At 49.0% G+C, this 22,077-nt stretch overlaps 2 protein-coding genes across 3 annotated transcripts in view; one reads left to right on the top strand and one right to left on the bottom strand.

Moving 5' to 3' along the window:
- COLGALT2 (collagen beta(1-O)galactosyltransferase 2) overlaps nucleotides 1-17,447 on the top strand; it is a 46,318-nt gene extending 28,871 nt beyond the window's left edge. The window contains exons 2-12 of the mRNA XM_083867950.1: nucleotides 847-957; nucleotides 2,511-2,628; nucleotides 3,755-3,889; nucleotides 6,390-6,594; nucleotides 10,874-10,993; nucleotides 11,466-11,542; nucleotides 12,951-13,057; nucleotides 14,217-14,349; nucleotides 15,157-15,284; nucleotides 15,783-15,989; nucleotides 16,362-17,447. Of these exons, the coding sequence (XP_083724076.1) occupies nucleotides 944-957; nucleotides 2,511-2,628; nucleotides 3,755-3,889; nucleotides 6,390-6,594; nucleotides 10,874-10,993; nucleotides 11,466-11,542; nucleotides 12,951-13,057; nucleotides 14,217-14,349; nucleotides 15,157-15,284; nucleotides 15,783-15,989; nucleotides 16,362-16,638 (1,521 nt within the window). The 5' untranslated portion in view covers nucleotides 847-943 and the 3' untranslated portion in view covers nucleotides 16,639-17,447. The remainder of the gene's footprint in view (nucleotides 1-846; nucleotides 958-2,510; nucleotides 2,629-3,754; nucleotides 3,890-6,389; nucleotides 6,595-10,873; nucleotides 10,994-11,465; nucleotides 11,543-12,950; nucleotides 13,058-14,216; nucleotides 14,350-15,156; nucleotides 15,285-15,782; nucleotides 15,990-16,361) is intronic.
- Nucleotides 17,448-21,497: 4,050 nt separating this feature from the next.
- Nucleotides 21,498-22,077, bottom strand: part of RGL1 (ral guanine nucleotide dissociation stimulator like 1) — a 53,396-nt gene continuing 52,816 nt past the window's right edge. For both annotated transcript variants that reach the window (XM_083867824.1, XM_083867825.1), the window contains one exon: nucleotides 21,498-21,995. In XM_083867824.1, coding sequence (XP_083723950.1) covers nucleotides 21,898-21,995 — 98 coding nt within the window. In that variant the 3' untranslated portion in view covers nucleotides 21,498-21,897. The remainder of the gene's footprint in view (nucleotides 21,996-22,077) is intronic.

The following is a 22,077-nucleotide window of genomic DNA, read 5'->3' as shown; positions in this document are numbered from 1 at the left end:
TAGGATTTGGGATGTGGCTCCTTTCTGCGTGTCCTCCCCTGGCTATGGGGAGCTCTGGCTTTAAGTAAGGTGGAGGATGATCTGGGAAGTGCCTTTGGGTGTCTGCAGCTGAAGGATGAAACAAGGAATGTGTAGCAGTTGAGGGGAGCTTCCAGCAACCTCCCCTCAATGATGTGTTTCACAGTCTTTATTGTCTGCACCAGACCTTGTTGGGACTATTTATACTCCCAGAGGAACATGAAGGGATTATAAATTCCCAGTGGAGCTTCCTGAGCTGTGCACTGCCACAGGACTATGCTTTCCTGCCCCTTCCAGGTAGGAAAAATGAGCAGCCCTTTCAGTGACAGGAGTTTGTGGTGGGATCTGGCACAGCCCCATGCTGGGTGTACAAAGCCCTGGTCCCAGGGAAGGCAGCTGGGAAGGAGCAGCTGGGATGGGACTTGGCTCCCTCATCCTGTGACCTGAAGGCTTGAGCATCCCAGGCAGAGAGCAGTGTGTGCCCCCTGTGGGAGCATTTCCATGGGATTTGCATCCCTGCAGGGAATGCTCCTGTGGGAACATTTCCATCATTCCAGGGATGTGAATCTGTGGCCCTTCCCTGCACCAATGGCACATTTTACAGTCATTTGTTTCAGTTATTAAATGGTTCTTATGCCAACCCACAGGCTTTGTTCCCTTTCCCTTTCCACAATGGTGGGACTCAGTTGCCAGCTGGAGTTAGACCTCAGCTGTGTGTCTTGCTTTTCCTGGTGGCTGGACTGGACAGAGCACTCCATGGCAAAGCTAGAGTTTAGGCAAAGTCACCAAACTGGTGCTAACGTGCTTCCTTTTGTCTTGCCTTGCCAGGGCAGCCACTGACCACAACATTGACAACACCACAGCAATCCTCAGGGAGTGGCTGAAGAATGTGCAGCACCTGTACCACGATGTGGAGTGGAGGCCCATGGAGGAACCCTCGTGAGTACCTGGGAGGGCTCTTGGCTGTGCAGCCCAAATTCCCGAGGTTTTCTCTTTCCAAACCAGGAGTTACATTAAATGTCTGAGTGTTAAAATGTGGATTATTTGCTTTCTGGAGTCTGTCCCATTAAAATTGTGTTCTTAGGGAAAAAGGTGAGATAAGGTCTCTGTAGAAAGGTCTCTGGCTTCAGTGAAGCACCTCATGCAGAATTTTGTGGAAGAAAGTATTTTCCGTTCAGTTATTTGGCATCTGTAGCTGCTCTCTTTGCAAGGTAAACAGATTACATCAAGAGCTACAGGGAATTAAAATTATCATTCTTTATTTGCAAGGAAGCAGAGCAATTATAGCCCATTCCATAGTATCTGTGAAAGCTCTGAGATGTCAAATATTCAGTAAGTGCTGAGCTAGAGAACTAGATTTAATTCCACATGTTATGCCTTGCAGGACCACTGCTTTGAAATAAGGTGTGTTGGGTTTTTATTACTTTAATTTTTATTTATTTTTTAAGATCAGCTGTTCCTGGGTTTGTTCTATTTTCAGTTTCTTTCGTCAAGGAAAATTACATCAGTTTCCCCTTCCTTTAGTCTTTTATATTCGAGTTCCTCACTGCAGTGATGGGGAGTTTGTGGTAGAAACCCCCAGGGAGTGCTAGTTTTACAGACATTTTTAATCCTTTCATTCGACTTGAGTTTTCTTCATCCTGCCAAACTTTGCTTAAGTTCTGCAAAAAACTTGAAATTCTTAGCTCCTTCCCTGACTTAGGCTGGCACTGTTTCAAAGTCCTGGATTTTTATTCCTCATTGAGATCTGCCCCCAAGTTCCCTTCCATCTTTGTTAAAAAGCCATCGCTTTTGGAGCTGATCCTGAAGGCAGAGCCATGCATGTGACTTTGCTGCCATGCTGGGGCTTTTGGGGCCAGGTTTTGGGAGATTTAGGAGCTGTTCTTGGGATGATTAACAGTTCCTAATAATGCCCGGAGCCCAGGGAGGCCAGGCTGCCTTCATCTTCACATCCCAGCTCTGCTGGTTCTGCTGAGGGGGGCTGGATTTGCAGCCTAGCAGAGGGCAGATGAGTTTGTACCCAGGGTCAGGAGGGGTCACTGAGCTGCAGGTCAGTTTGGAGCTGCCACAGAAGCTCCTGCATTGGATGGTGCTGCTTTGCTGGGTTGTCAGAAAACTGTGGCACTGCTTGTTCTCTGGTGCCCTCTGTGCTCATGCCAGCATAGAACTTGGAATTATTCTCCCTCAAAACTTCTCCTGGGTTGCCTGAGGTGACTCTAATGCTGTTTTGCTTTCATAATGAAAGCAGCAACGGAACTCTTTTGTTTCTTTTTTCTTTCTTTTTTTCTTCTTCTTTTTTTTCTTCCCTCTTCCTCCTTCTTTTCTTCCTCCTTCTTTTCTTCCTCCTTCTTTTCTTCCTCCTTCTTTTCTTCCTCCTTCTTTTCTTCCTCCTTCTTTTCTTCCTCCTTCTTTTCTTCCTTCTCCTTCCTCCTTCTTTTTCTGGTATAACAAAGCCCAGACATGGGTTACAGTCACTTTTTTTCCTTTCCCAGGTCTTACCCAGAGGAAATTGGTCCGAAGCACTGGCCGAGCTCCCGGTTCACTCACGTGATGAAGCTGCGGCAGGCGGCCCTGCGCACGGCCCGGGAGAAGTGGTCAGACTATATCCTGGTAAGTACCACGTTTGAGTTACTACCTGGCCTCAGGAAAAAGCTTTCCAGGGGCTCGCTTGGATACTGGGGGCTGTCAGAAAGTTTTCTCTCCATCTAAAGACAGATTGAGATGTCTTGGGTCATTTCTTTGTCTGGTGAGCCAGAGACTTTGCAGTGAGGGAAATAAGTCCTTGGCTAAGCTCAGAGCTTTCTCCACAGGCATCAGGGTTGAGCACAGTCCTGGTGGTGGGAGGTACCTGCAAGGGTCCCCCAGATTGAACCCCCACCTGAGGAAATGTAAGGGAAATACTTGTGCAGAGCAGCTGTGGAGAAATGCTACCTTTGGTCACTGTGAAGGAGGTGTTCCCAAAGCCTCCAAGCAAGATGAGGTGTGAGGGCTGTGGAGGAGCTGTTCTTGATGCTCTTCATAGAACGAACTCATCTTGAATTTTCAGTGGTGTTATTTTCCCTGGCAGCTGCCTGGTCCCTGTGCTGGCATGAGGTTGTGTGGAGTCAGGGAAGCTCTCTGCCCATCTCATTGCTGTGCCCAAGAGCAGCTGCCCCCAGGTTTCCCTGGAACAGCCCTGTGCCCTGTGGAGTCAAACCCACCAAATCACTGCTTTTAGGGTGGTTTTTTGCTGACCTCATGGAATCATAAAATTGTGAAGGCTGGAAAAGGCCTGAGATCTCCAAGTCCAGTTGTTGACCTGCCATGTTCACCATTAAGCCACATTCCCAAGTGCCAGATGCACACATTCTTCAAACACTTCCAGGGATGGTGACACCACCCCTGCCCTGGGCAGCCTAGTTCAATGCCTGGCCGTTCTTTTAGAAGAGATTTTTCCTAATATCCAGTCTAAACTTCCCATGGTGCAGAGCCCAACCCCCCCTGGTTGCACCCTCCTGTCAAATGATCCAGACCCTTCCCAAGCTCCATTCCTTTCCATGGACATGCTCCAGCTTGTCAAGGGTTGTGAGGAGCCAGAGGTGCCCTAGCAGTGGCTGCACAGGGGACAGACACTCCCTTGGACTTGTGGCCTCACCAGGGCTGGTCATGTCCCTCTGGCTGCCTCATTCCCCAGAAAGCATCAAGGCAATCATATTCTTTCATCTGTTAACAATTTTTTTTCCTCTTCCTTCTCTAGTTTGTTGATTCAGATAATTTACTGACCAACCCTCAGATCCTGAACTTGCTGATAGCAGAGAACAAGACACTGGTGGCACCGATGCTCGAGTCCCGCTCCCTGTACTCCAACTTCTGGTGTGGCATCACTCCCCAGGCAGGTGACCTCGTCAGGGCTGCAGGGGGGCTGTGAGTGCTGTCCTCAAGGGGCTCCTGCCCCTGTCTCTGCAGCAGCAGGCATCCTTCCTCTTCTCTGGGCTTTCCCATCTGCTGCTGTAGCTCTGAGGTGGTGTTAATATGTGGTGTGATCCCACTAATCACACAAAAAATACTGATAAACACACAATAAATACTGATAAAGGTTCTTTTTTAAGGTGGTTCCATATTTCTGTAATGGCCTTAAAACCCTTGATGCATAATTTTACGCCAGGTTGTTTTGGGTTTTTTTTGTATAGTGGTGCTAATCCAAGAGGAATTTGCTTTCCTTTCCACAGATCTCCATTGTGTCTAAGTTATTTTTCTCATACATGAACAAGGTTTTTGCCTTGTAGGGAGTGTGTGTGCTGAAGTGTGCACGTGACAGGTACTGGTGCCGAGCCTAAGAATTACAGTTTCATGTTACTTCTGATCCACATAACAACTACATTGGGTCAGAGCTCAGGTTCATCTGCAGATGTCTAGGGAATAGTACAAGAATAGGGCAAAAAAGTGAGTGTTATTCCCCCAATGTACTTTTCTTTCCTCTGGGAATCCTCTTCAGGTTGTTGAGGAATATACTTGTCTTTAAAGCTCTCAGTGATTTTTTTTATTCTACAGAAATCCCTGTCTGAATCTATTTTTTGGCACCCACACCATCTTCTGGCAAGGAGTTCCACAGTCCAGACTAAGCAATTAGATAAAAACTAGCAGGAAAAAGTCCTGAACTTTCCAAATTCTTGGGAAGTAAATACAGAGATAAGAAAGGGGGTGTGACGAGGTGTGTTTACTTGTTTCACTTGGGTTTGTTTACTTTGTTTGAAAATGGAGATACAAACTTCCTAGCAGAGGGATTGATTGTGCTTTAGGTTTGTAAGGCTAAGTCCTGAGTCAGCCAGGTTTCCCACTGGGGTACCTCAGCCCTGCTTCACAGGCTGAAGTGGATCTCTGCCCATGTGCACCAGCCCCACCTCTCCAGCAGGAAGTTTCCACCATTACCAGCACTGTCTGGGAAAAGGGGAGAGGAAGACCAGCAAAGGCGTCTTGCACAATTTGGTTAAAAAAAAGTCCTGATGGAGTGAACAGGAAAGTTCTCCCTTTATTTTTCCTTTTCTTTTGTTTCTGCATGTGGTCCCAGGGCTTCATGTGCTCAGCCTTGCTCTCCCAGGGGGCTTGGGGAGGGAATAACAGCTGGAGCACATCCTGTGAAACACAGCCACGATGAGCCAAGCCCAGCTCCAGGCAGGCTGACATTTATCTGTCACAGAGCAAACCCTGGGAGAGGCAATGAGGCAGCAGCACGAGGGAGTTGGAGCCCTCCTTCCCTACACGTGATTTATGAGCAGGAGACAGCCCTAAAAACCAGGAGTGAGCCACTGGAGGAGGAAAGATGAGTGTCCAGCATCTTTGCTTGTAGGCATTCTCAGGTGTCTGTTAAAGGGTGGGTGTGTTAATTTCCCTTTGGTGGGAATGCCAGTCACGTCTCTTCCCACCTGCTCCTTCCTGTGGCAGTGGGGATGGCTGTGTTTGGGCTATCCCATCCTCACAGTATGGTCACAGTGTGTCTGAAAGGCAGAGGGAGATGGCAGATCCATAATCAGGCATGTGCACCACGCCATGGCCCTACATGGCAGAACTGCCAGCTTTTGCTCATGGAAAATAGTACATAAAGGGAGCTTTAACTTCTTTTAGTGACTCATTGTTTCTGTAAAGCCCAGAATCTGCTCTGGATTCAAGCATCCAGATGTCAGTTTGATGCTCTAGGGTTTTCTTCCTGGAGGAATTCAGTGTATTTATTTCCACATGAGGCACACACTGTGGGTGTTGCACCCAGAGTGCTGGAAGGCTGGCAGAGCTCCTGGCTACAGGGAATTACCCAGGAGCTGACTGAAGTGCCTCCCTATGCAGAGTCAGGAGTGAGCATCCAACCTGCTTGCCCCAGGATGGAGGAAGCAGGGATTCTTAAACAGCTCATAGAGACTGAGATGTTGCCTTCACTGCAGTGACAACAAATGATTTTTTTAAAAGTCATGTATTGAATTAATTTGCAGATCCTGCTCTCTAAATAGATACTAAATGGACTTTGTGCCTGTTGTTTTGTGGAGGATGTCATGGATGCTCAGCAGCTTCCAGGATCAGGCTGGAGAGTCTAAGTGCAAAAAGGGTTTTGAAGAACAAGGAGAAAACAGTCTGAGATGTGAAGCTCCATTGCAGGGGAATTTTGCAGTGGAAAGGTTGGGCTCTCCAAGAGGTCCTAAAAAGTAGGGAGAAGGTCAGTCTTTAACTTTTGAGATGAAGATTGTTTCTGAATACTTGACTGTGCCATTTCCAAATGGGAGACATGGAAATAGCTGAGAGCCCTGGTGAACCTCTCCTGGAGAGCTCAGGGCACGACCTTTTGCTAAGGAACAGCTTTGAAACAGGAATGTCTGGTAACAGCAGCCCTCTCATTGTGGTTTCAGGGCTATTACAAGAGGACCTTGGAGTATCCCCTGATTCGGGAATGGAAGAGGATGGGCTGTTTTGCTGTCCCCATGGTCCACTCCACATTCCTCATTGACCTGAGGAAGGAGGCCTCCGCCAAGCTGACCTTCTACCCCCCACACCAGGACTACACCTGGAGTTTTGATGATATCATGGTCTTTGCCTTCTCCAGTCGCCAAGCAGGTGTGTCCAGGGCCTCTGCTGGGGAGGGGTCACTCCTAGAAACACACAGATCACTCCTAGAGCCTCCACTGAAGGTTCACAGCCCAAAAGTCTTGGGTGGACTTCCCTGTAGAGTTCAGACCCTGCTCCCTTTCCTCTCTAGGATCCATTCAGGGATAACCAGCAGCAAGTGACTGGAAAGGCAATTTTGGATTACTGTTAGTTTGAAAGGATGTGGGGGCTGTTCTTGGGATGGGGCAATATTTCAGAGACAAAATGTGTGACTCCAGCCTTGGTTTGTGTCACAGCAGGTGGACACAGGTGGGTGCTGGGATAGTGGAAGGTGGTCTGTGGGTGAGGTATCTAAAGTTACCACTTCCAAAAGATCCATGAGAAAGGGGGTGAGCACAAGAGACTCTTCTTAAACCATAGCATCTTAGAACAGTTCAGGTTAGGAGGGACCTTCAAGCTCATCTCATTCCACACCCTGCCATAGGCACAGATATCTTCTGCTAGACCAGGTTGCTCCAAGCCCTGTCCATCCTGTCCTTCAGTACTTCCAGGAAGAGGAAGTCTCTGGCTGTTGATGTTTTAAGAGAGCTCCAGGTGTTGCACAGACATCACTGCCTCCTAAATGCCTTAGGCTGCTGCTGTTCATGCTTGTGGTGAGGATGTTTAGTCCCATTTATTTCTGGAAAGTGGCTCCTTGTGAGTGTTCTGTCTGCAGCAGAGTCCAGGCTGGCAGACCTGTGTATAGCAGTGTCAGAGCTGAAGGGAGCTCCCAGGACTATAATGGCCATCTGTGTTGTTCTTTGCCTGCTGTTGAAAAGTAAAAAGTTTGGGGCGTTATAAGGAAAAACGGGTTGGTGGAACCTCAGCAACACCCATAAGTGCCTTCTGCTCAGAGATTGTGAGTGGGTTGGTGACTTCTGGGGTGAATTATGAAGGAAAAGTTGTTCATGGATCCTCTGAATGAAGTACAGTTGGTGCTCCCTGTCCTCTGCAGAAGATGTAAAATTCAGGAGAGCAGGAAGGGCTGCACATAGGAACAGGCAGGCAGGGAGAAAGCCAAGGGAAGAAGGGTGGTGGTGGTTTGTTGTTGTTGTTGTTCTACAGGCTGAGCCTCCTTTCCCACTGTTCCCAGACCAGCACAGCAGCCACCAGCTGCCTGTAGTTTCCCTTTTAGTGGTGGATCTGGTTGGCAGGCCTTGACAGCAGCAAAAATGATGTTGTTGTCTTGGCAGACTGAGCAGGGCGTTCTCCTAATCAGCTGCGAGAAGACGAGGAGTGTCTGCTAAGATGAATGATGGAGGAGAGGCAGCAAGAGCTGAAATTGGAACCCTTGGGAGGCAGAAGTGAATTGCAGAGCAGCTTCAGGGTCCTGACTTTCAGAGTCAGGACATCAGTGCAGAATCAAAGAGTCAAGACCCCCCCCAAGGCCATTCAGTCCAGTGTTTCCCCAGCACTGCCAAATCCATCACTGAGCCATGTCCCCAAGTGCCACTCCTCTTGGCTCCAGAGGAGAGTTGAGGTTTAAGTTTGGAGAGCAAAGCAGGCTGCTTAAAATCTACTCCTCCACTCCTTCCCTCTGACAGCTCTCCCAGAAGTGCAGCTTCCAACCCATGTGGTAACTGCAGTGTGTTAGCTCCAGCTGCTTCAGAAATATCTCAGGGATTCAAAGCCATCATTTTTTCCTTCTGTCCTGGAATACTAGCTTTTTCCAGGACTGACCCCATGACATTAAAGCTGTCTGGCCTGTTGATCTGCTCAGATTGTTGACTTGTGTCCTGGGCTGAGTTCTGTCACCCAGGATAAAAGGATGACATCCCAGTTCAGAAATGTGAAAAATGTGTGAGCTTCAAGGTAAACTTCTTTTTGGGGTAATTTCACTTACTTTCTCTGGAGTCAGAAATTATATTGGCTTTTGTCCAGGCCAAGTGCTGAGCTTAAAACCTCAGATCAAACCATTGATTTCCAACAGGGAATCTGCTGCTGGAAGCAGCAGTTCTGTGATGGTTCAAAGAGGTGCTCCTACCTCTGAGGGAGGACGTGGCCTATTTCTGTTCAGATTCAGGACATGGGAGTCCTGAATCTGAACAAAACTCAGAGTGGGTGTGTTGTTGCCAGCACTGGACTCTGCAGAGCCCCTTGCATAGGAGAGCTTCTAGCCATCCAGGTCAGCCTGGAGAAAACTCAGGTGAGACCCTAGACTCCCTTCCAGTGCTTAAAGGAGCTCCAAGAGAGCTGGAGGGGAACTTGGGACAAGGGATGGACAGACAGGATGGGGGGAATGGCTTCCCACTGCCAGAGGGCAAGGTTGAATGGAATATTGGAGGTGAATTGTTTTCTGTGAGGGTGGGAAGGCCCTGGCACAGGGTGCCCAGAGAAGCTGTGGCTGCCCCTGGATCCCTGGAAGTGTCCAAGGGCTGGCTGGATGGGGCTTGGAGCAACCTGGGCTAGTGGGAGTGTCCCTGCCCATGGCAGGGGTGGAAGGAGATGAGCTTTAAGGTCCCTTCCAACCCAAACTATTCCATGATCTCCTGAGCTGCCTTCAGCCTGGTTCTCTGAAGCCCTTGAGCCAGGCAGAGGAAGGGTTGGTCACAGGGAAGTGGGAGCAATTTTGGTTCCTTAACTATATCTGTGGTTTTAGGACATGACTGTAAATCCTGGACACTGTCTGTAAAGCCCATTAAGGATAATAGTAGAAATACCTGTAGTTTTTCTCTCCCTTGTAGCAATCATTTAACTTTTATAAAAACAGAGTTGGAGAGCGAGTCCCCCTCCTCACTTTACAGGGGCTTTACCATTTTCAAGTACCTTTTATCCTCAACAGAACAGGAACACTGGTGTGAATCTTTGCAGATTAAGTATGTTCAGGGCAGCGGAAGATAAGAGCAGAGATCAGTGAGCCAGATAAGATTAGTTGATTAGATCAGTGCCAAATCCATTAATGTCAGCAGGCAGTAGTTTTTTATTCTGCCCTTTACCTAAATTGCAGCTGACAGCTGAATGTGTTTTGGCAAGTAGCATAGCAAGCAATTTACTTGTAGGACTTAAAACAAGAGAAACACTGGAGTCATTAGTGCCAACAGTTCCGCTCTGCTAAAAATACCTTGGATTAGGGGCACTAATAGATGAAAGCATCAGCACACCAGGTAGTGTCTGCTTTTCATTTATTTCCTCGAGGGAGGGGGCTGGTTAAGCTTGCTTCATTAAAAAAAAAAAAAAAGACAGACTAAAGAAAGACAAAGGCAGTTTTTGGCTGGTTGCTTGGGTTCTAGCAGCTTTGCTTTGGGTTAGTTAATAAAGGACTTTACCAGAACTCAGTGTAAAACAACGGAAATGCTTCCCTTGGCTTTTCTGCATGTGGCTTTTGAGCATGTTGCTTGATGTGAAAGGCAGAGTTACAGCCAGTGATGAGCAAATCCTTGTCATCCCCAAGGGAAAAGTGTTCTGCTGATGCTGGGATGTTCCCACTGGGTGAGTCTGTGCCCTGAAAGTGCATCTGCTCCAAGGACAGGCTTTGCACCTTCTCTCTGTTTCCCACCTTCAACAAGCAGTTGCAAAAGCTTTTGAGTAGAAGGATGTTAACATTATCACATCTGTTCTCACTGGTGTCTCGCTCTGGGATTTTCCTTTAATCTTCAGGGCACAGTAGAAATTAGTTCTGGAGAGGAAAGGACTGTGTTTGGTGGTGACTTGGCATTTCAAAGGTTGTCGTCATGTGTATTCCTCAAAGTCCTTTGTCACCACAGGTGAAAATGTATCACCTTTATTTCCTAGCCAAAGCAAAAGGAAGCAGTGATAAAGAGTAGAATGGGTTGGGTTAGAAGGGACCTTAAAAATCAAGTTTCAGGGACACCTTCCACTATCCCAGGTTGCTCCAACCACCATCCAGCCTGGCCTTGGACACTTCCCAGGGATCCAGGGGCAGCCACAGCTTCTCTGGGCACCCTGTGCCAGGGTCTCCCCACCCTCATAGGGAACAATTCCTTCCCAATATCCCATCCAAACCCACTCTATTTCAATGGGAAGCCATTCTTCCTTGTCCTGTCAGCCCAGGCCATTGAAGGGTTAGTTAGGCAGCCAGTAGGGATTGGTTTTATGAGAGAGGCCACTTGCTGCCAGCCAGGCAAAACAGAAAGTGGAACTGGAATGATTTTAAATTGTTTGCTTACAAAGCAGAACTTTTTGGAACTGAGGTCTTGGCACAAGTGTGTTTGTGGCTATGTAGCCACAAAGCAGTGAAATGCCCTGGTAGCAGGCCTGATTATAGTTTCTGCTTTTCCGTGATCCCCAGGAGTCCAGATGTTTGTCTGCAACCGTGAGCACTACGGGTTCCTTCCCATGCCCCTGAAGCCGCATCAGTCACTGCAGGAGGAAGCTGAGAATTTTGTGCACACCCTGATCGAGGCCATGAGTGAGTTGCTGTGCCCTTGCCATGATGGACCCCCCAAGTTAATGCCTACAGAGCTCTCCTGCCAGCAGCCAGCTCTCATTCTCTTGGAAGTCTGAATCCTGACCTGTCTGCCCTAATATTGTTTTGATGAAACAACAATTTCAGTTTTATGAAATTTTCTAACATTTTTCTACCTAGAGGTGTAATTGCTTCATGGTCAGGTCAACCCCATCCACAAAATCCCTCAACTTCCCCAGATCAAATGCATCTTTGATGTGGAAAGGGTGCTGCATGTCTGTGTTTTCTTCCTGATGTCTGTCTGGCACATGGCTGCTGGCTCTGGCTTTGCCGTGTGATGCTTCCTGCTGTTCCCATCCTGCAGTGGCTCCTCATCCCGGCTCCCGGGAGCCCGGGAGGGAGACACCTTCAGACACGTTGTGTCCACTGCAGGGTGTGCACCAGGGTGACGTTTGGGGTCTCTCCTGTCTTTCAGTCGATCGCCCTCCCGTGGAGCCCTCTCAGTACATCTCTGTCCCTCCGAAGCACCCTGACAAGATGGGGTTTGATGAGGTAAGGAGCCTGTTCTGCTGTTTATTGTCTTGTCTTCTCACTCATCACCTGATCCTTAAAGTCCTTTCCAACTTAAACCATGCCATGATTCTGTTTTAATCCAGCCAGGAAAAGAAGGCAGAAGTGAGGCTAAAAAGCAGGTTAACTCCCCTGATCCTGTGCTGTTTGTGCTGCATCTGGCTCTGCAGAGCAGCTTGGCCTCCGTTCCATCTGGGACAGAAATTGGGCCTTTGGTAAAGCTCTCCAGCTTTCCAGTGGCAGGAGGGAAGGATTTCTCTCACCTGGGAGAGATGCTGGAGAGCTGAGAGCAGGTGGGGGATCCAGGCTCCCGGTTGGGTTCTGGCCCACATTGGGTACCCCCAGGGATGCAAACCATGCCTGGGGAGAAGCTGGAGGGGGATGTGCCAGGCTTTGATTGCCTGGGGTCTGTGTTATTCCCAGAGCTAGCAGTCCCCATGTGTGCAGCTGCCAGGGTGCCTCTGGGACTGAGGGAGTTGTGGGGATCAGGGGAGCCTTTGTCTTCTTGGTGTGCTCTGCTCCATCTGTTTATCAGGCTCCTGAAGCTGAACCCGATCCAGCTGTGTGTCTTTGAGCATCTGTGTTTAAGGCACAGCCAGTCCAGGATTTTTCCATGTTGTCCTTTGTGGCTGTGCTTTGTTTATCCAGTTTATTATTCTTTCATTTGTACTGAGCTGAAATTCATTCCGCTTCTTACTGGGATGAGGATTTGCTCTGTGGGCTATAAGGCTGTGCTTGTACCAGCCTGCCTGGGACTGAAAAATATCCCTGAGACCCCTGAGGGGTACCTGCAGTGAGGGCTTCATTCCTATGCCCTCCACCAGTCTCCTCGAAGCTTTGGATGGAGCCTTGCCCAGACATCTCTGTTCTCAGCCTTAGCTCTCTGCTCTGGCAGGGATCATAGTGGATTTTCAGTGCCCAAAGTAATCATAAAAATCCTTTCTTTAGCATGGCCTTGTACTTGGATGGTGGCCCTGCTGACAATCATAAATCCAGGCAATGGAAGTGTTGTGGATCAGTGTTCCTCTAGGATTGATGCTGCAGATGGTCATGTTACTCTGTTTGATATAAACATAAATATCCCGTATCTTTGGAAATTACAGATTTGGCTCTAACTGGTCTCCCCTCACTTTTCTTTATCCTCAAAGAGCAAGTGTCCTCCATGAACAGCCATAAAAAGTAGTTGTTAGAGAAGAAGCCTCTACACTTTCAAAACCAACTTCAGCTTTTTGACAAATTCTATGATAACCTGGAGCAAACACACATGTGGTATTTTCACAAGACCTGTTTTTCTACTGAGGCTGCTGGAGAGGGGTGTGGATCAGGACTTCCCTTCTCCCTCCCTCCCAGCTGGGAGTCTGATGCCCTGATGTCTTTCCCTTCCACCCAGATTTTCATGATCAACCTGAAGCGTCGCAAGGACCGGCGGGATCGGATGCTGCGGACGCTCTATGAGCAGGAGATTGCAGTGAAGGTAGTGGAGGCTGTGGATGGAAAGTGAGTTTTGGTTGTGCTTGAGGATGTTTTCAGAGTGGGATGTGCTTTACTGCTTCACAGCATCTCCTTGGATGCCCTGACCTACTTCCAGCAGGGAAGGGCTGGCTGCGGAGGAGCTGAACACCAGTTGGATCTCCCTGACCATCTCTTTGGGGAAATTCTGCTCTATTTCTTTTCTCCTTTGCAATTAATCAATCTGTGTGAGAGAGCCAGGGCACTGGGGTTCAGACTAGGGTCAAAATCAGGTTAAAAATCACAGGTTTCTGTGAATGGAGCAGTTAACTCCTGGCAATATTGTCCATCCTGGTGCTACAGAGCTGTGATGCTACAGGATTAACCCTGACACAGCCCTTTCCAAGCTTGCTCTAAGGCCTGGAGCATAAGTCTGTTGAGGAGCAGCTGGGAGAGCTCAGCCTGGAGAAAAGGAGGCTCAGGAGGGACCTTCTGGCTCTGCACAATTCCCTGAAAGGAGAGTGCATCCAGGGAGGGGCTGGGCTCTGCTCCCAGGGAACAAGGGAGAGGACAAGAGGAAAAAGCTTCAACCTGTGCCAAGGAATGTTCAGGCTGGACAACTGGGACAAATTTCTTCATGCACAGGGTGGTCAGGCACTGGCACAGGGCAGTGGTGGAGGCCCCATCCCTGGGGGAATTGCTGGGTTAATGCTTGGACTCAAAGATACTAGAGGACTTTTCCAATCTTAATGATTCTGTGGTTCTAAGGTATGTTAAGACCTTTTTATAATGAGAAATCAAGGCAGAAATTTTGAGTCTGTGAGTTGCAAAAAGGCCTCAAGGAGACAGGAGCCCACGTACCATCTAGTGGTTTTGGAGTCTTGGGATCCTTTCAGGGTCTCAGAAAATTAATCAGTCAAACACCTGGCAAGTGGATGGTCCCATGGGAAGTTTTTGGCAGGGTTGAAGACAATTGATGGTCCCATGAAAAGTCTTTGGCAGAGTTAAGGATACAATTTATTAGCTTGATTTAGAGATGTGAATCAAGAAGTTAATTTTCCTCTGTGTTTTTGAGCAAAACAAAGGTAGGAATTTCTCAAGGTGTGGCTTTTCCCTGAACATCAGCAGCATTCCCCATGCCATGCCTGTGTCTGGCTTGAATTGACTTATTTTTTTGTAATGGTGATAAATATTGTCTGTTTCCCAGAACACTGAACACGAGTCAGCTCAAAGCTCTCAGCATTGAAATGCTGCCAGGATACCGGGACCCCTATTCCTCCAGGCCCCTAACCAGAGGAGAGATTGGCTGCTTCCTGAGCCATTACTACATCTGGAAGGAGGTGAGGATTTTGGAGTGCCTTGGAGGACCTGAAGGAAGGTTCTGTGTCCTGGTGCACAGCCAGTCCTGGTGCAGAGCATTGGATCTAGCCCAGCTTTCTGGAAGTGTAGGGTAGGACTGATTTCCTTGGATTGTAGGGGTTTTCTTGAATGCAGTGCTCACCTTTCACATCTCCCCTTTTTGTTTCCAGCACCTAAAGGGGCTCCAAGAGAGCTAGAGAGGTACTTGGGACAAGGGATGGAGGGACAGGACAAGGCAGAATGGCTTCCCACTGCCAGAGGGCAGGGTTAGATGCGATATTGGGAAGAAGTTCACTGTGAGGGCGGTGAGGCCCTGGCACAGCATGCCCAAAGAACCTATGGCTGCCCCATCCCTGGAAATGTTCAAGGCCAAGTTGGATGGTGCTTGGAGCACCAGTGAAAGATGTCCCTGCCCATGGCAGAGGGATAGACCTGGATGGGCTTTAATGTCCCTTCCAACCCAAACCATTCAGGGATTCTGTGATTCATTTGCCCGCAGCTCTAAGTGATTTTTATCAGAACATTTTCATGACTGTTTTTCTATATCCAGGCAAGAAGGTTTTGAAAAGCAAATGGGATTAAAGAAACACTCCTGGTTTTTTTCCCTTATTCTGCATTTGAGCAGGAGCAAGTTCTAGTGGTTTGGCGTATCATGTATATGTCACAGAGTGGTTCCCCAGCCTCCCTGCCTGCATGGCCTGGAAGGCAGTGCCAGATCAGGGTGGCCCCAATGACAGCAGGGCACTCATGGGGGCCACTGTGCTGACGTTGGAGCCCCGGTGTTTCAGGTGGTGAGCAGGGGCCTGGAGAAGACACTGGTCATTGAGGATGACGTGCGCTTCGAGCACCAGTTCAAGAGGAAGCTCATGAAGCTGATGGATGACATCGAGCAAGCCCAGTTAGACTGGGAGCTGATGTAAGTTCCTACTCCTCTGGGAGGTCCTGGGCACATGAGGACGTTGGCAGCACTGCTGGGGCATGGCAGAGGTGCAGGTTGATGCTGCAGTACAGGGGATGGTGGCACAGTTGTCTTGGTGGCTCTTCCCATTGTGACAGATCTGCCCTCTGGGGCAGCTGCTGCCAGGAGGATCCGTGGGCACCATCCCTGCCCGTGGTGGACAATGCAGTTTGACCTCAGCTGTGTTGGGGAAGCTGACAGAGGAACCAGCCCGGCTCAGTCCTGAGCCTCAGACTGTGCCATCTTGGCTCCCTTAGGAAGCCTTTCACAGCTGTCCCACACACTGGGTTAAGACTCGGATGTCTGGTAGTGGTGCAGGATAGAAATCCATGAGCTGGGTCAGGGATTGCTTCTGGGACTGACCCTTTGCCCTGGCCTGGCTGACACCAATGGTCTTGTCCGAATTGCTGTGGATTCGCTTTGGTTCTGATCTCCTTGATCTTTTCACCCCTGCAGCTACATTGGCCGGAAAAGGATGCAGGTGCAGGAGCCCGAGAGAGCCGTTCCCAATGTCCGGAACCTGGTGGAAGCTGATTACTCCTACTGGACCCTGGGCTACGCCATCTCCTTCCACGGCGCTCAGAAGCTCATCGGGGCTGAGCCCTTCAGCAAGATGCTGCCCGTGGATGAATTCCTGCCCATCATGTACAACAAGCACCCTGTGTAAGTCCCTCTGTGGCTCGGGGAGACATGGGCTGGGTGTTGCTGACTGATCTTAAACCAGGTCTTGCTGGTAGCCTCATTGGTGGGGACTCCTTGTGGTGCTTGGTTTTGTCCTCCTGGCACAGGTCAGAGGGGAATTGTCCCCGCCTGGGGCAGGGCTTGTGGGCTGGTTGTCTGAGGCACTTGTCTGTCTCTGGGAACAGGCTTTGGTTTACAGGTGTGTGTGGTGGTAAGGACGTGGTTCCAGCTGTACCCCAGCACCTGCCCCCACTCCCAGACCACTCTGCTCCCTGGATTGGCCATGTCTCCCAGGGACAAGCTTGGCACTAGTGAAGGTTCCTCTGTTGCTGATGGTGTTTCTCTCCTCCGTAGCACAAAGTACATGGAGTATTATGAGTCCAGAGACTTGAAGGCCTTTTCAGCAGAACCCCTCCTCGTTTACCCCACGCACTACACGGGGCAGCCGGGCTACCTCAGCGACACGGAGACCTCCACCATCTGGGACAACGAGACCGTGTCCACGGACTGGGACAGAACACACTCCTGGAAGTCCCGGCAGCAGGGCAAGATCCACAGCGACGCCCAGAACAAGGATGCCCTGCCCTCTCAGCCGTCCCTCGACACGCCCTCAGCCAGGGATGAGCTATGACTGCCCACCTCCCCAGGACTCTGTTGACAGCTGAACCTGCCTCACACTTTAGCTTTTCACCCTTGGAAGTTGTAGAGCAGCTCTTCATGTGGTCTCCTTCCCACCACTCCCCGAGGGCTGTGTGTGGGGTTGGACCAGACACCTGCCCAGGCCACCAAGGACAGGGTGGGACACCAAGGAGGAAGAAGAACAAGAGTTCCAGATCCAAGCAAAAGCCCCTGGCAAGCTTTTGTTAGAAGAAACCAGCCTGGAATTAATGTCGTTCCACAGTTCCTCGTGTAGAACACTGTATTTATAAAGATTAATATATAGAGGTGTACAAATGTCAGTGCCTTTTGGAATGGCTGTACCTGGGCTGCTCCCTCACTGTTACTCCTTGTAGGTCTGTAGGCTTTTACCACCCTGTTTGCTGAGCATCTGGGGGATTTGGGTTTGTTTTCCAAAGGGATCCCTGTCAGAACCAAGATGTTTCCCCACATTGTTCAATGCAGGAGAGCAGTGCTCCTCTGTTGTGTCTTCTCCTCGTCACACTCCTGTACAAAACCAGTGCTGGCTTCCCATCAGCTCATTTTTAATCTTGCTGCATCCCATCTAAACAGGCCTCTGGATCCAGAATGGATGTCTTGGAAGTCATGGAAGCCGTGCAAGTGGAGGTGGCTGGATTTATTTGTCTCTGCACTGCCTGAAGGGAATGCAGGCAGAGTTGGTCCATGTCTCATCCTGCTTCACCCCCTGACTCAACTTAGTCTTTCAGGAAAAAAAAACCCAGGACTTATTGGAAGGCCTGTTTATTTAGGCCATAAAAGCAAGTGCAGGAGTTTTTGGGAACTTAAAATGTAAGAAGTTAGGTTACAAACTCTATAAAACCAAAAGAACCTACAGCAATGTTACTCTTTCAACAGTGTGATTGAATTGTGTGTTACAGGACGGAAAGGCGACTTGCCTGGATATTTTTTCATGTGAGGAGCAAACTTTTCTATGTTTTGGATGAGTTCTGATGTTTTTGCTGTTGGCTCACATGCCAGCAGGACATGGTGTTTATTTTTTTAAAAAAACCTTTCTCAGAGGCCAGGTGATCATGGACTGTACTGGCACAGACCCTGAGCTTCTGGGGAGTGGGAGGATTCCCTCCTGGAATTGCCATCTAGAGACTCACCTGCTGGCAGATCTGTGCATTGAGTGTGTGTGGCTGGGGTTTTGGTTTTAATTTTTGTTTGTTTTGAATAATTACTGATCAGTGTTGTGCTTTCTGCTGCAGAAGACATGTTATTACCTGTCAGCCGGTCTGATAATACATAGAACCTGGTGCAAGATGAGCAGCTGTGTGTGTTCTTCATTGTGTGGGAGAGTCCTGGAATGGTTTGGGTTATGGAAGGCACCTCTGAAGGTCACCCAGTCCAACCCCCTGTCACACCTTTCACGAGATCAGGTTGCTCCAAGCCCCCTCCAGCCTGACCCTGAATGTTAACTGGAGGTTAATGAAAGTCCAGCTCAAGGGATCCTTGGCTGTGTCCCTCTCCCATGGAGTGCCTGGCTGTATAAAGGTGCCCATTCTGCAGTTCCCACCTGGAAACCAAGTTCCTGCTGCTGTCCATGCAGGAGCAGGTGCCCACATGAGCTGGTGAGTATGGAGGTTGCACCAGGGGCCCACACATGGCCTGGTCATTCCTTCCTCACAATCCCTCTTGATTCCTCAGCAGGTCTCCCACCTCGTGAGCCCACATGGCCTGTGTGAAGGAAGTCCCAGAGGTGTTGGTGAGAAGCTCCTGCAGGAGCAGGGCTCTGTGACCAGGGAGCACCCAGCACTGTCAAGTGTCACTGTGGATACGAGAGCCACATCTCTTCCCACTCTCACGCTTTCTGTTCCATGACAGACCCACCTCAGTGCCTACCAGCAGCCTCTCCTTCCTTCCCCCTTGCTATGGTGTGTCTTCCTTCCCCCTCCCTGTGGGCTGACACATCATTCCCCTATGTCAGCACGGAGTGTTCCTCACCAGCAGAGCATCGATTTTAAAAAATGCAAGGTATTTGAGTTGTCCCTATTTTGTTTCTTTAACTACCTTCAAATAATCAAAGATGGAAAATGTCTCTGCATCACTTGCACAACCTTGAACTGCAGTTGCTGGGCTCCTTGGCCTCATTGCCAGCCCCTGCAGCCAAGGCAGGGACATGTGCATGTGTCAGCCTGGGATAGAGCAGGAAATGTGCCCCGGCTCCTGCCGCCTGCAGAGCCCCGTACGGAGCTGGGGGGCGGCCGCGGCTAGGGGGCTCCTGGAGGACAAAGCTCACCCTAACTCCGGGGCTCGGGGGTTTCTGGAGGACAAAACTCACCCTAACCCGGGGCTCGGGGGTTTCTGGAGGACAAAGCTCACCCTAACCCGGGGCTCGGGGGTTTCTGGAGGACAAAGCTCACCCTAACCCGGGGCTCGGGGGTTTCTGGAGGACAAAGCTCATCCCGGGGAGCGGGAGCGGCCGGCCCGCAGTGCGCGGGGACACGGTGTCCCGCCGGAACCATTTGACAGAGGCGCAGCCGCCCGGGGACACGGTGTCCCGCCGGAACCATTTGGCAGGCGCACGCACACAGGTTTTTTGTGCGGCCGCGGCTTCTCACGGCTTAGACTGAAAACAGTTTCAAAGTGGCTGTAACGTTATTTAATAGTCTTTTCAACGTGAGAAACGGAATTAAAAGGTAACGCTTCCATCGTTCGTGGGTAGAGGGAACAGAAACACCCGCAGACACAGGAGATACTGACCGGGAGGGCTCTGCAGCCGCCAGGGGGCGCTTCCCGCAGAGCTGCGGTCCCTCAGCAGGTTGTAACTTTTTATCGAATTTCTAGTAAAATACTATGTAGGTAACGATTGTGTGCCCACCATATCTTCCCCTGTGGCCGCTGCCCACAAAAACTGAAGGTGATTTGTGTGTACGTGCTAAGATTCAGGTTGCTTACATTTTTCCTTTATGGGTTCTCATGGGACAGATCTCATTGTTTACACAGATGCACTTAGTTTTCAATCAAGAACAGGTGGTTGTGTTAACAAGCCGTTCACACCAAGATTGTTTTCACATGGGAACCTGCAAATTGCTTAACTACACTTAAAAGAGATGACAGGCTTGTTATTAATTTAATAGAGCAGGCCTGATTTTATGAGGTCTTTATTTTATAATTCTTCTACCTGTCACAACATTTATGTGTTTCAAAACTGAGCAGGAGCAGCAGCCTGGAACCAGCCTTCTGGCAGCTTCTTCACAAGGCAGGCTGTGGTGGCAGGCCCTAAAAATGATTAATTGCAGTAGGATTGCTTGGAACCCACCAGCTTGGGCTCTGCTTGAGGTTAAAGATGGAAAAGTGCTCTTGTGCTCTCAATATGGCATGTGAAAGTCCAAGTTCACCAATGGATTGTATTGATCTGAAGGAAATGGAATGAGGTTCTGGTGTTTGGACTGAGGTAGTTTAAAAATCAGATTCAGGGACTCTGTTTTGTCTTCCTTAGTGTAACACGAGAGGCCTTTAAGTGGCCAGGGCAGTTCAGGGACTGAGTGAGACTTTGGAGCAGCTTTAGGAGCCTCCCCTCATGCTGAAGTGACCTGTGAAATGGCAAATGTGGCCGTAGTGTGTAAACTGCTTATCTCAATGTTGGTATTGTGTGCAGGGAGGGAAAAACACAACAAGGTAATGATTGGGAGAGCAGGAGGAAACACACCGCAATTCAGACAATGGGGAGCACTCAAAAGCACTTACTTTGTATTATCTGGCCTCAGGAGTCATTCAGTGACTCCAGGGAGAATGATTTCACAAAGACATAAAACTGGTGTGCAATCTAAATTCCCCAGTTACAGAAATCTTTAAGGTGAAACCTCCAGAAACAGCACACAGTATCCCTGTCTCTCACAGGCTGTGTGCATGGCTGAGGCACTGGGAGGGCTTTGGCTTTGCTGTGGAGAAGTTAAACAGTAAAAGTGGAGAACTTGAGGAAAGTGACATCAAGGGAAGTGGTGTGAGGTGTTTTTGCACACCTGACATGCACTAATAAAAGGAAAACGACTGATTTCAGGCAAATATTAATGAAAAACAATTTATATACTTATCATATAAAGATTACAGGTAAGCAGTTAAAAACATAACATATATAAACATTTGGAAAGTGTAATTTTAAACCCCAGAACATTCATGTTTCAGCTTAACACTGCCATACACCCTCTGAGTGAGCAGTACTATATACATTAGGAGCTATGCTATGTACACAAGGAACTGCACTGTACAGACACCAAAAGCAGAGAAAACTGAACTTCTAGTTTTGCCCTAACTCTGGGCAAAGGTTAAGGCTCAGTAACAATCTCCCCTCTTTCTCCCTCTAAACAAACAAACAACTGGAATTCATAAGTTGCTCAGACTGTGACCTACACCAGGCTTGTGGGACCTGTTATAGGACTCCTGGATGTACCAGACCTACAGCTGGTCTGTTTCACCTACCTGTAAACAGAAGTGATAAATCCAAATGTAGTGTAAAACTTACCTGAGCCCAGTTTTGCAAATTAGTGCCACAGAACTGGGGGGGAAAGGCCCAGGTATGGATAAAACTCTCTTTTAATTAATGATCCTTAACAATCCTAAGCTATCTATTTGGATAATAACTCCTAGATGTGCACAGGGATGCATAGTGCTACCACCAGAACCAGAAATACTGTAGGTATTTCATGTGTCTCAAATCAGGGCTGCTTACAATCCAATGTCTTACTTATGGCTTTTAAAGAGGTTCAAAGTTCAGTTCCAGCAGAGGAATTGCACATTGGGAGGATGTCCATCCATCACATGGGAGTGCACACAAAGGCATCGAGTTCTGGTCCATGGCTTCCACTTTGAGGTGGACATTAAGACCTCCATCCAACACAAAGTAGTGTCTGTTTGTCCCAGTCATGCAGAGGTAAGTGCAGTTCATTCATTTTTAAAGTTCTTTGGAAACGAGATCCAAAATGGGTCATTCATTCTCTGGTGTAGAACAAGTGCAAAAAGTTTTCAGCTGGTTCAGTATGAACATACTCAGAACTTGTTTCAGTTCCATAAAAATAAGTTCAGATGATCTTCTTCTGTATAATACTGGCATGAAGGAGACTCTTTTCTCACAAACAAGAGTTGGCTCATTGTCCTCAAGACAAATGCAGCAGCCTGGAGCCCTTGCACCAGGGCTGCCCATTGCTCCAATTGCACATTTCCAGCAGGGAATTCTGACGGATTCCCCAGGAGGGCGGCAGGGGCAGCCTCAGCCAACCAGCTCCGCCTTTTTCCGCAGGATGAAGTCGAAGTTCACGTGGCTGTTCATGCCGTAGAACACGTTGGCGTCTCGGGGGAACACCAGCTCTGCAGAACAGGCCCAGAGCAGCATTAGTGGGGAGGGGGGCACGGCAGCAGGAAAGCTCAGAGAGGACAGGGAGCAGGAGCA

This window comes from Zosterops lateralis (genome assembly GCF_965231275.1).
Source record: "Zosterops lateralis genome assembly, chromosome: 9".
In the NCBI taxonomy this organism is placed as follows: Eukaryota; Metazoa; Chordata; class Aves; order Passeriformes; family Zosteropidae; genus Zosterops; species Zosterops lateralis.
The sequence above is the reverse complement of the archived record's forward strand: the minus strand, read 5'-3'. Positions and strand labels throughout refer to the sequence as shown.